The sequence below is a fragment of the Pogona vitticeps genome, chromosome 4 (assembly GCF_051106095.1).
Source record: "Pogona vitticeps strain Pit_001003342236 chromosome 4, PviZW2.1, whole genome shotgun sequence".
Classification (NCBI taxonomy): domain Eukaryota; kingdom Metazoa; phylum Chordata; class Lepidosauria; order Squamata; family Agamidae; genus Pogona; species Pogona vitticeps.
The window spans coordinates 237,051,324-237,064,822 of record NC_135786.1 but is presented as its reverse complement, the minus strand read 5'-3'; the positions used below and the strand labels follow the sequence as shown (position 1 = coordinate 237,064,822).

Genomic DNA, 13,499 nt, shown 5'->3' with positions numbered 1-13,499 from the left:
TTGTGACAAACCAAGATCTCTTCTAATGTTCCGTGCAAGAACTGAGGTTAATCTATGAGAAGATGAGGTTTCCCAGTTGATAGACACACAATTACATTCAAACTATTTAAGTGACTTCCAGCACATTAACAGCATGACCTTTCAGAATGTGGGTTGACTGTTTGCCAGATGAGGATTCAGTAAAAAGGTTACACCGATTCTTTCTGGACAGACCAACGACTGGCCTCTTTTTAAGGTTGGTGTTCCTAACGAAGTTCCAAAAGTAAAATTCCAAAAAGGTTACTCTTGTTTAACCTAAGCAATCATTTGGGGGTGGATGAATTACTAATTCTCTCATTCCATTGTCTTAGAAAGAAGGCAGGCTCTCCTCCCCTCTCCCACCAGCTCCCGAGTTGAGAAATAGCTCGGCTGGTTTCCAAACAGCTCCAGACTCAATTTCCTCTCTCACCAGATGGTATAGATGGGATCATTTTCAAGACGTTGACCAGATCAAGAGGCTGGCCAGATGATAAGTCTTCATTAGAGATGGGCACGAACCGGAAGACCATCGGTTGGTGGCTGCCCATGAACCACAAACCATGAACAATCAAAAACACCTGAAAAAAACAAACTACTTTGCAGTTTCCCAGAGCCTGCTGCTGTCTCTGTGCATGCGCCGGCCAGCCAGATGATAGGTGGGCGCATGCGCAGAGATGGCAGCAGGCCCGGCTCCCCTGTCAGATGTTTGCTGCTGATTCTGAGGATGATAGCAGTGGTCCCCGCTGGGGTTGAGGAGGCGAAGGTGGCAGGACCAGGGAGGCTGAGTTAACAGGGGCAACGGGAAAAGTGGGTCACCCCATTTTGTTCAAGCAAAACGAAAAGCAGAAAAATGTTTGGCACTCCGTTTTGCTTCAGCAGAACAGGATCCCTGAACTGGATCACAAACCCAACTATGAACCAGCTCAGTTAGTCAGTTTTTTTCTGGCTTGTGATTCAGTGCATCTCTACTCTGCATAGATCAGATGGTTTTATGCGATATTTAAGGCAAACAGGTGGCACCCCAGAAAAAATACTGGCGGAGTCCACCCACTTTTCATGGGACCTTCTTGCCCCAAGGGTCTGCAGCAATGTGTGCATTGTCTTCTACATCACAAGCTTTAACTCTCGGCTCTATGTGATCGTGTGTTGTTTACAAGCCCACCGAATCCATAGCTGACTTTGACAAATCTGTGCCGGCATGTGAAAAATCCTTGCAAAATTTCTCATTCTCGGGAGAGACAGGCTGCCTCAACACATCAGGAGAGCTTGTCAAGAAGCCGCTGATCCCTGAGAGATGTCTCACCTCCAGCATGAGAATGAGACAAGGAGCCCTTGTATTATTTGGTTCCTACAACGCTCACAGAATGTCTGCCCACAAAACCAGCCTTTCCCTTCTGGGAACCGAACAGACTCATGCATGGCAGGCACAGAAGCAAAGGCTGATTAGTTGGAAAGATGCAAGGAACTCATCCCATGCTTTATGATTTTTTTAAAAAAGATATGCACACAACAAAGTAGCATCTATTTAATTCTGGACAATTTAGGTATCTTGTGGGGAAAAGATAATTCCTGCAAACACGAGAGTTCTAACCAACAGAGCCAGAAAAATATCTCTGCATCTCCCAGGTGAGAATTTTATTTAAAAATGCAGTGTCCTATCTTGTCCATGAGAATAAGAAAAATGATGCTGTGGCCGGTTTCTCTTGCGGTTGAAGGCACAGCAACCAATGATTGCAAAAGCACTGAAACACATGTACAGTCCGGTCTCACAAAAACACAGAGGACAATCACACAGGCATCCATAGGGAGACCTTCTGCCTTTTGGAAGGAGGAAGGCAAGAGATGGAGGGCTGCAGGGTAGCCGGAGATGGAGGTGGAGTGGGATTCCACCTGACCTAATGGACGAGCGACCACTGGAGCAGAGATATACCGTATTCTTCTGTTTATAACATGACCTGATTTACAAGATGACCCCCTCCCACTTTTCTAACCCCAAATTTGAAAAATTGATCGCTGCTTTCCCCGCCACTTCCTAAACCCGGGGCTTAACAAAAGGAAGGGAAAAGCAGCGGTCAAAGGGCTGCACGCTCACTGAGCCCGCAACCAGTGGTGGAGGCAGTAGCAGTATGAGATGGAGACTGAAGCAAAGAAGCAGCCGGGCTTGGTCACCCCTCGCGGCTGCCCATTGATGCCCAATCACAAAGAGACCATGGCTGGAGGGGGCGATTGGGTGGTGGCAGCAGTCAATGGGCAGCCATGAGAGGTGGTCGAGCCAGGCTGCTTCTTTGCCTCAGTCTCCGCCTCTTACTGCCGCCTTCCATGTAATTATTTTAGGGAAAGGTGTCGTTTTATACACAAAAAAATACAGTAATTCCTTGAACATGTGTGACCAACTATAAGGGGCTGGACTGGGGAGAGAACTAGGTCAAGGAAACATGACGAAAATGAAGAGGCATGCCTCTAGACACCTCCAGCTGGCAGGGCTATCCGTTTAAATACAATGTTCCTCTGCACATCATCTCAGTTTCAAATAATGATTTTTGGAAAATGTGGCCACGCTTTCTGTAATTGCCCCACCCAGTTTGGGGGTCTGAGGACAGTGCTTTTTTTTAATCTCAGGCTTCATCTCGAGTACTGTGTTCAGTTCTGGACACCGCACTTTAAGAAGGATGCCGACAAACAGGTGTGAGTTCAGAGGAAGGCAACAAGGAGGGTCAAGGAACTGGAAACTAAGCCTTGTGAGGAAAGACTGAAAGAACTGGGCAGGTTTAGCCTTGAGGAAACACTTTTCAAATAATTGAAAGGTAGTCCTACGGAGAAGGGGAAGGATCTGTCCTTGATCATTCCCAAAGAACAGTACATGTAATAATGGGCTCAAGCTACAGGAAGACAGATTCAGGCTGAATACCAGGGAAAACTTGTTAACTGTTAGAGCAGTAGGATGATGGAACTATTTCCCTCAGGAGATAGTGGGCGCTCCAGCGCTGGAGGCATTCCAGTTAAAATTGGACATCCAACTGTCAGATCTGCTTTGATTTGGATTCCTGCACTGAGCAAGGGGTTGGACTCAATGGCCTTAGAGGTCCCTTCCTACTCCATTATTCTATGATTCTAAATGTATTTATATATCTCATCTTTCTCCAAACACTGGGATTCACAGTGCCTTACAATGCGATCAAAATCAAAAGATGGGACTAAAACCTTCAGTTCCAATTTTAAAACATAATTAAACAGATTATCATTTTAAAGCAAATGAATGAAATACATTTCCAAAGTGCATCAGAGAGGAAGGAAAAGTACAGCAACATTAAAGACCCTCATGCTAAGCAGCCAGTCAGTTGTTAAAAACCCATTTGATTAGAATGGTCCATTTTTACCAGCAAGAGGACAGCAATGAGGTGGCCTGCCTAGCCCGGCCTGTAAAGGAATTCCACCTTCTGGGAACACCCAATGAGGAAGAGGCTGGGAATTCTTCTCTGGCTTGGATATTTATCCAAGGTTGGAGAAGAAATGGGGGAGCTTTGTCTTTGAGGTGAGCACAAGGTGCTGTCAAAATGCCCATCCATGGCCAAGTAAGCAATGATAATTGCTCATGAATGTTAAAAGAAGTGTTGCTGAAAACGGAAGGAAGGAAGGAAGGAAGGATTAAAGATAGGGATAAACAAGGAAGGAAGGAAGGAAGGAAGGAAGGAAGGAAGGAAGGAAGGAAGGAAGGAAGGAAGGAAGGAAGCTTGATTACTCACTAGTTCATGGTGCTGTAGCCCTTAGCTTTCGTGAATCCCACAGAGATGGCAACCACCAAGGCAGGCAGCCCTAAATGGAGGATATTGAAACAAAAGGAAATGTTTCTTAAAGCATGATTTGTAAAAGATATTCATTTTCATCAAGGCACAGAATCGTTTCCTTTCAAGTCAAGAACCCCCTGTTTCTTCCCTATACTTCCATTTCTCCCTGACAACAAAGGGGTACTTTCATTCCTCCATCATTCTGGCCTGAAAATGATGATGATGATTTAATTTCTTCCCATATATCATCTCTGAAGAGCTCCGCATACCACCATACAAATCTAAGGCTCAGTAGGCCAGGGTGCTTTGGTCTCTGTAAGACCAAGAGAAGTTGCAAGTGGGCAAAAGGGACTCATCTATACATGCATAATAGCCCACCAAAGACCACAGCAGTTGTTTCTGACCTTATTGGGCTTATGGGCTGCTGTGTTTGGAGTTGACCCATAACAGCCCTGAGCGATGACTCTATTTGTCCTTGAGGGTGAAGTTGTCAAATTGGCAGAGAACCTGGAGCCCAAGATGGCTGACACGGAAGCTGGCTTTGCCCTTTCTGAGGCAGTTCCCACAGGTTCCAGGTGATTCGTCTGGACATCTCTCCCCATTATCTGGGGTCCAAATGACCCGTCAGAGCCAGGCCTTCAGGTAGGTAGCACAGCAGGAGTGGTGATGATGATGTCGATCAAAGGGATGGCAATGATGGAGGCAGCACTTTGCTTCCAACCTCACATTTTTGTGAGACATGCCTCAGCTCTAACAGCTGTCAAACAGGGAGGCACAGTAAGACCCTTGTATCCATGGGTCAGTACCCATGGTTTTACATATCCATGGTATGTAAATATTAAATATATTAAAAGAAAGAAAAATCCAGGGTAAAAACTATTTTCACATGTATTACCATAACAGGCCATCAGATGGCGGCAGAGACCAAGCTATGGACATGAGTAATGAAGAATACATAGCATGGTCCCTTGCACACTCTAGTGGCCAGTTTTGGTAATGCATGCAAATTTTTTTGGTTATTTTTTCCTTTTATCACTATCTATCTCTCTATTTCTCTATCTAGTGTGTGTTCACTATTATCTGCTGTTTTCAGATTCTGTGTAGGGGGACATAGAACCAATCCCCAGTGGATATGTGTGTCCTGCTCTCCAAAACAATCCCCTCCCATGCTGACCATAAGCATAACCTATAGAATTTTGCCAGTGAAAATTCGTGTCACTTCATTTTTAAAGCATTTGGCCATTTTCAGAACTCATGCAAGAGAGAATCTGAAGCTTTTTAAAAAGAATATAGCCAACCTGATAGATTTTTTTCCATAAAAGTATTCCAAAAATATATAAGAAATGAAGGATACTCTTGAAGTCTGCCATTCCATGCAGAGGTCTTTATTTATTTAGGGATACAGAGAAATTCAGTCATGTAATTTCCTCGCTACAGTCATCATTGACATGGTTGACTCAGAGGTCACCGCCCCCCATGAAGAGGAGATCTATGGTCCCGGATGAAGACCTCCTAAAATGTGGAGTAGGGAGCACCCCTTATTCCGAAACATGGGCTACCTATGATATTGCAGTCAGAATGGCTTCAGGATGCAAATATTTGCTCATTGTATTGTTTCTGCTGACAATGAAGCATTTTGATTTTTTTCCTCCTCACCAGGTGAGATTAAGAGAATGGTTTTTTATGCTATCCATATTTTAAACCTTTTTTAAAAGAGTTCGTTTCGTACGAAACCTTTCCCTGCCCCCTCACATCTTTTAGTTTGTGTTAAACACAACGGCTGTGCATGAAACACAAGATTTGCAACATGCAGAGTTTTCGTACATGTTGGAGTTGATGAAAAAAGTGCCTTTCATCTCTTGTACGGAAACAAAACATCCTGCCGTGGTCTGCATTTTTCTCAAGGTGCCCTGACTCCATTTTTTGTCCATAAACAATGACAATCATGCGCCCTCAAGTTCAGTTCCGACATGGCAACGCTTTCCAGGGTTTTCTACGTAGAGAGTACTCAGAAGTGATTTCCCCTTCCCTTCCTCTAGGGGGCGATCTGGGACTGTGCAGCTGGCCCAAGGCTACCCAGGCTGGCTCTGATGGAATCTCCATTGAGGAACAGAACTTCCAACCTAACTGACTGAGCTATCCATTCAGCTACTTTTAATCAGAAATGAGAAAATCTGAATTTATTACATTCTTACACTGAGTGGCCCGAGGCTTGGCAGGTAGCTTCCATGATGAAGCAGGAGACTGAATGTTTCACGAAGAAACCCAAAACTTGGTGATAGTACCTCTAGGAATGGGCAGATCTTTCAACTGCCTTTACATAAACATTTTCCCCCCAGTTTCAAGTCCATTCCATGCCATTTCTAACAATAACAAGCATATATATATATATTTGCTTGTTATTGTTAGAAATGGCATAACATGTGTACCTATTTTTGCATGCAACAGAGAACGTCGGTCTTCACGAACTATGATACATTTGCAAACATTTTCAAAAAGTTTGGTATTAATCCCACAGACACATACATTTTCAAAATTTTCTGCGTTTTCAGATGGATTTTTAAAATCTTTCTTTCCCATAGTATATTGCAAGGCTAGAATTGTATGTGTCCCTGAATGCAACTTTTATTTGGTTCTGTGTTCATTCTGGGAAGTGCAGTATTTGGAAAACGGCGTTCAAAGGCCCTCAACGGAACATAGTTCTTACATCTCTCCAATCACCTCATGTTCCATAAGGAGATGCAGTATTGAAATATCCTCAACGGAGCTGATTTCTCCAGTAAGATGGCTCCTCTGAATTCTTCCCCTGCTTTTTTTGGTGAACTACCTGCTTCTAGTTCTTAAGTCAATGCAACCATCTTATTTTTCCGCTCTCCCATGGGAGTATCAGACAGAAACCCGCTGCCTCTTCACCTGAGGAAACCTTGAGCAGCTCTTAAGACGCATCTTCGGACAACATGAAGCTATTTATCTTGCTTAATAAGAAGGTCAATCCCATTAAGAGCAAGTGGGATTCCCACTGCCAGCCTGGGCTTAGCTTCCAAATGCCCGCATTACCAATGCGATGGGATTTGAGTCAGTTTGTAGAAAAAGGTGTGACTATTGTTCCTTCTTAAGGACGGCCTCACGCGTAATTCCTAGCAAAGGAAATGGCTTTTGTGGTCATCTGAGGGGAGCAGTAGAAGGAGAAGTCTGCTGATTTGTTTGTGTAGACAAGAAGGTGTATCCCGTGTCAGGCCAAAGTCACAAGTGTAAAGGGGAAAAAATTAACGGCTAAACAAGTTTGCAGTGATGGGGCGGGGGGAGGGAAGTTGGGCATGTTCTGAGATCAGTATCCCCTAAAAAAAATAATTTTCCACCTCTGAAAATTTGTCACGGCATAAACTTTTGTGAATGGCAGACCGGTGCAGGAGATACTGGTGTCAAGATACAAAACATTGCGTTCAGTGTGTTAAAATAATTAAGGACTATTTGGGAAAAGTTGCTCTGGAAATGAAAATGCTTTTAAAAATGAGTCTTAAGCAATAGTTTACTAAAGGCATTGCAAAACAATGAGCCAGCTCTCTGGCGGAGCAAAGTCACTGTACATTCCTGGCAATTTAAGGTGTTTTACAAGTGATAAAAAAGTGTACATAAAAGAAAGAATTGAAAGCGTGTTGAAATAAGTTGAATGTATTACTGTTGCAATGTATTCATATGACTAGAGCTAGCATCTGCAGGTCCTATAATTTGCATTCTTGGTAGCCTGTAGCTCTGGTGTTCCAGTGTAAACCTGATGGGAAGGGGTATTTTGTAGTTAAGGCTGAAAGCTGATCAATGGAACAGGTGAGAGCAAGTGAACATTAGAAAGAAACAGAACTTGAAACGTCATGCCTCCTCCCCCCATCCCCATCTAATGCTCATGATATTTTAGTAGAGGGTAAAATGGAAGGAACCATGCTCATGATGTGTGCAAAGGTCCACAAGGCTGACATATTACTCTTAATGTGCAACTACAATGACAAATTGTAGACCCTGATGTTGGCAAAGTGTGAAGGCAAGAGGAGAAGGGCGTGACAGAGGATAAGATGGCTGGACAGTGTCATAGAAGCTACCAACAGAAATTTGACCCAACTCCGGGAAGCAGTTGAAGACAGGAGGGCCTGGCGTGCTCTGGTCCATGGGGTCATAAAGAGTCGGACAGGACTTAACGACTAAACAACAACAACAATGACAAATAATGTGGGAAATGCTCCAGGATTTGAATGGCCTGAGTCACATTATTTTCCTTTGACTACACGACATGTAAGTTAATGTGAATCAACCCAAGTTTCCCCACCTTCTATTATTCCCCTTCTGCCACTGGGGCTTCTACTTTTTTAAAAAATAGCAGATGTGCTTGCATTGGTTCAGGAAATGTGATCCCTTGAGCCAACGTGGAGGCATCTGTAGTCATTCTATTCAAATAAATTCCACCCAGCTAAAGCAACAGTGAGAGAAGCAAGGCAGCGGGAAAACTGGCTGCTGTTTGAATCCTCTCCTTTCCAAACCTGGTGCTTAGGTCTGCTTGTTTTCCTTTCCCCTTCCCCTTCCCTTGTGTTTTCTTCTTCCTTTCCTAAAGGCATGGTGTCCTAGGCTTAGGCCACCTAGGAGATCAAATATAAAAAAAAGACAGTGAGGAGTCAGCAGAGATAGAGGAGGAAATGATCAATCAGCCTTGTTTGCAGCTTGTTAAGCCAGCTCTGATATAGCTGTGCCTCTTGCAAATCTAGATAGATACAGCAGAGCTAACTCGACAAGTTGCAAACAAGGAAGGTTGCCAATTTCCTCCTCTCTCTGCTGACTCCTGAATTTCCTTCTCTCTCTGCTGCCTCCTGAATCTGCTAAAGCAAATTCACCTGGCAAAAACGGACTTCCTGGTTGTGACGTCACAGCAGATCCATGGGACATTTTCCCTACTTAGTGAAGAACACAGGACACTGGCTTATATTCACACTATGGCTCCATCCAATCCTGGATAATTCAGTTGGATTTCCTCCAAACTACATGTATACAGATGTAACTGTATGCATACTGCCATAAATATATGTTTAGAAGTAAGCTCCATTGTGTTCAGTGATGCTCACTTCCAAATGACAGTCAATAAGGCTGCAGTTGTGAACAGGTATTATTTATAACACTGCTTTTCCTGAAACCAGACAAGCACATTGTTCAACAAACTGTACACGAGGGCTGCCACCTTCTGTTGTGACAATTTGTTAACTGAGTTGATGATTCAGAACGTGCTCTTCGCTACCAAGGTTTGAAAATATATTAAATTACCATTAAACTAGGATTAGCTGGGGTAAGACTAAAAGCAAATAAATTGAAGTCCTTGGAGGCAATAAACAGAAGCAACAGTGAACAGAGAATGGCCCCCGGGAGATAACGGCTTCTGCACAATTCAGAGAACAGGGTGGTAGGAAAAAAGTGTGAAAATTCAGAATTGCATAAATGGAGCCTACAGGGCTCCGCTTTCTGCTGGTGGCACAGGGTTACACTTTCCCACATTTTTCTTAACCCTTTCATATGGGGAAAACCCAGGAAAACTGGTCTTGTAGCATTAGGTAGATGATTATTCTGAGTTTTTGCCCTTAATATTTTTATTTTCTACATGCAGGGGCCTTTTAGTCAGTGATTTCTTTCTTTCTTTCTTTCTTTCTTTCTTCCTTCCTTCCTTCCTTCCTTCCTTCCTTCCTTCCTTCCTTCCTTCCTTCCTTCCTTCCTTCCTTCCTTCCTTCCTTCCTTCCTTCCTTCCTTCCTTCCTTCCTTCCTTCCTTCCTTCCTTCCTTCCTTCCTATCCTGCTTTTCTCCTGAAAAAGGCAGCTTCTATCATTAAAAGGGAATATTAAAGTTAAAAACAGTAGGTATAACAATACGAAAAAGGATGAAGCAGTGCCACACTTAAATTTGTTTTTCAACAAAAGCAACACCAAAACCACAATCAAAGGAATAAAGAACAACCATCCATTCAGAAAACCTAGTCAGGCAGCCACTTACTCAGGGAAAGCTTGTCTGAAGAGAAAGGACTTCACCTGCTTGCGGAAGGACAGCCAAGATGGGGCCAGGCTGGCCTCCAGTGGGAGGGAGTTCCAGAGTTTCTGGGAACAGCCGCAGAGAAGGCCCTCTCCTGTGTCCCCCACCAAAATGCACCTGTGAAAGTTCTGGGACCAAGAGAAAGGCCTCCCCTGATGATCTTGACACCCGAGCAGGCTCATCAAGGGAGATGTGGTTCTCGAGATAGCTTGGACCCAAGCTGTTTAGGGCTTTATAGGTTAGAAGAAGTACATTGAACAGTGTCCAGAAATGGATCCCATTGCACAGACAGAGCCTATCCAGGAGGATTTCAGCCTACATGTAAAAAACCTTGAGATTTACCAGGGTGTGTATGTTATATTTTGCATAAAATATTTTTTCCACTGCAGAATCAAGGGTGTCTTAATAGAAAAGACTTTTATTCTCCACAAAAGTCTTCTTCCTCTTCTTTTTTTGCAAGATAGTCCCAAAATGCAAATAATAATAATAATAATAAAAAGGAAAAAGAGAGAAAAGGAAGGAAGGAAGGGAGGAAGGGAGGAAGGAAGGAAGGAAGGAAGGAAGGAAGGAAGGAAGGAAGGAAGGAAGGAAGGAAGGAAGGAAGGAAGGAAGGGAGGGAGGGAGGGAGAGAGGGAGGGAGGGAGGAAGGAAGGAAGGAAGGAAGGAACACTAAATCTTTGTAATTCTTACTCAACATAGAGAAGCTTTTGAAATTTTTCATTCCTGTCTGCAAGAAGAAAATAAGCCAGGGTTTAGATCCCTGATCTGCTCTCTAAGTCCAAGAGCAAGAGATTGAATCCAGATCCAGAGCCAATACATTTAAATCCATGGGATGTAAATTGCCTTGCCTAAAGACCTGGCAACATTGGAAGGAAGGGTGGACTTGTTAGGTCTCTTCCTTCACAAATGACAAAGAGTCTTGTGGCACCTGGCAGATGAACAGATTTTATTTCTCCTATGGTTTTCGTGTAGACTGCAGTTCCTTTCACCAGATACTCTCTTGGGCTGCATTGCATAAAAACTTACATCGAATCAAATTTTTTCGTTGCTGTCATTTCACGTAAGTTGCATTATGGCAATCAGCATTATAATACATTTCTATGAATATATTAGAATGATGATGATGATGATGATGATGATGATGATGATGATGATGATGATGGTGGTGGTGCTGGTGGTGCTGGTGGTGGTGGTGGTGGTGGTGGTCATCATCATCATCATCACCATCACCATCATCATCATCATCATCATCATCATCATCATCATCATCATCATCATCATCATCTGTTTGGTGTTTCCTTCTGATCAGAGAGGAGGAGCTCATGTGAAAGCCATACCTAGGGCAGGTGTCTTCATACCCCTTTAGCTGCAAATATTCCCACCCTTTAAATTTCAGCATCAGAGCCTCCGGTGCCCCACTCTAGTCTTGCTTCTTTCTTTATCATCACCATCACTATCATCTTAGAACTGAAGAGCTGGTTCATCGAGTTTAGCCCATCTCAAGGAGGCCCGGTGGGGAATCGAACTCCACAGCCAGAGACGTAAACCTCTGAGCTCCCCAGTGAAAGACGCATCATATATGGAAATGCAACAATTAGAGAACATGTTTGACAATGGAGACATGAGCAATTAAAAGGTAAGGTGTGTTTTGGAGGTTGGGAAAAATCCCTAGTTCAAGCGTGGCCACAACTGTTTGTAAGCTGGTTGTATATTTCGTATGCCCTCCATGACTAGAATCTGGTATAGAAACATTTTGATTAGAGATCAGCACAAACGGTGACACGGACGAATCGGGCTGGTTTGTGGTTCATGGTGACCCACGAACCGCAAACCATCACGGATCCTAACAAAAGGAACCAGGAAGGGAAGGTGATTTCCATTTTGCCAAAACCAAATGAAGCGCAGAGGGGAAAAAAGTTCGCAGTTCGTTTTCCTTCGTCAAGACAGGATCTGCGAACTGGGCTGCAACCCAAACCATACCAGCCCAGTTCGGGGTTTTTTCTGGTTCGTAGTTCGGTTTGTGTCCATCTCTAATTTTAATCTGTATTTAGGTTAAAATGCTCTGAAGTTTCAATTTAAGGATTTTTTTTTAAATGATTCAGATTCCTGCCTTGAGTAGGGGGTTGGACTTGATGGCCTTGGAGGCCCCTTCCAGCTTTATGATTCCATGATTTGAGGACTTTTGTTACTTTGTGTGGTTAAGCCTGGTTTGTTCCAGTGCTAGAAAAGAAGAACAGGGTAGTAGGCATCCTTCAGTCTCGAAAGACTATGGTATCGTGCTCTGTATGGAGGACTTGGAACAGCGTCTAGTGTGGCTGAGGAGGCCAATTCGAGAGTGACAATCCCTTCCACACTGGAGACAAATCCAATCTGTCCCCTGTCCAGCTCCCTGGTTTTGCTTCCTTTGTGACTTCCTCTTTGCCTCAGCCTGCTGGACAAGGGTCTCTTCAAATTGGGAGAGGCCGTGATGTACTGCCTGCCTCCAGGCTGAACGATCAGATGTCAGAGTTTCCCATCTGTTGAGGTCTATTCCTAAGGCCTTCAGATCCCGCTTGCAGATGTCCTTGTATCGCAGCTGTGGTCTCCCTCTGGGGCGATTTCCCTGCACTAATTCTCCATATAGGAGATCCTTTGGAATCCGACCATCAGCCATTCTCACAACGTGCCCAAGCCAGCGTAGACGTCGCTGTTTCAGTAATGTATGCATGCTGAAAATTCCAGCTCGTTCTAGGACTACTCTATTTGGAACTCTGTCCTGCCAGGTGATACCAAAAATCCGTCGTAGGCAACGCATATGGAAGGTGTTCAGCTTCCTCTCCTGCCGGGCACAAAGTGTCCAGGACTCGCTGCAGTACAGGAGTGTGCTCAGGACACAGGCTCTATAGACCTGGATCTTGGTATGTGTTGTCAGTTTCTTATTGAGCCATACTCTCTTTGTGAGTCTAGAGAACATGGTGGCTGCTTTCCCAATGCGTTTATCCAGCTCGACATCTAGAGAGAGGGTGTCAGAGATGGTTGAGCCAAGGTACACAAAGTCATGAACAACCTCCAATTCTTGTGTGGAGATGGTAATAGAGGGAGGCGAGTCCACACCCTGGCCCATGACTTGTGTTTTCTTCAGGCTGATTGTTAGTCCAAAGTCTTGGCAGGCCTTGCTGAAACGGTTCATGAGTTGTTGGAGGTCTTCAGCAGAGTGGGCAACAATGGCTGCATCGTCTGCAAAGAGGAAGTCCCTCATGCATTTCAGTTGGACTTTGGTCTTCGCTCTCAATCTAGAGAGATTAAAGAGCTTTCCATCTGATCTAGTCCGGAGATAGACACCTTCTGTTGCAGTTCCAAAGGCATGCTTCAGCATGACAGCAAAAAAGATCCCAAAAAGTGTTGGTGCGAGGACACAGCCCTGTTTCACTCCGCTTCGGATGTCAAAGGGATCTGATGTTGAGCCGTCAAAAACTACAGTGCCTTTCATTCCATCGTGGAAGGACCTGATGATGTTAAGGAGACGAGGTGGACATCCAATCTTGGGAAGTATTTTGAAAAGGCCATCCCTGCTAACCAAGTCAAATGCTTTTGTAAGGTCTATGAAGGCCACTAAGAGTGGCTGTTGTTGTTCCCTGCATTTCTCCTGCAACTGTCGGAGGG

General features: G+C 44.1%; 1 protein-coding gene across 8 annotated transcripts in view; it reads right to left on the bottom strand.

The window, feature by feature from the left end:
• Positions 1-13,499, bottom strand: part of ADGRB1 (adhesion G protein-coupled receptor B1) — a 394,593-nt gene that overhangs the window by 44,130 nt on the left and 336,964 nt on the right. For all 8 annotated transcript variants that reach the window (XM_078392021.1, XM_078392023.1, XM_078392022.1 and 5 more), the window contains exon 22: positions 3,762-3,831. In XM_078392021.1, the coding sequence (XP_078248147.1) occupies positions 3,762-3,831 (70 nt within the window). The remainder of the gene's footprint in view (positions 1-3,761; positions 3,832-13,499) is intronic.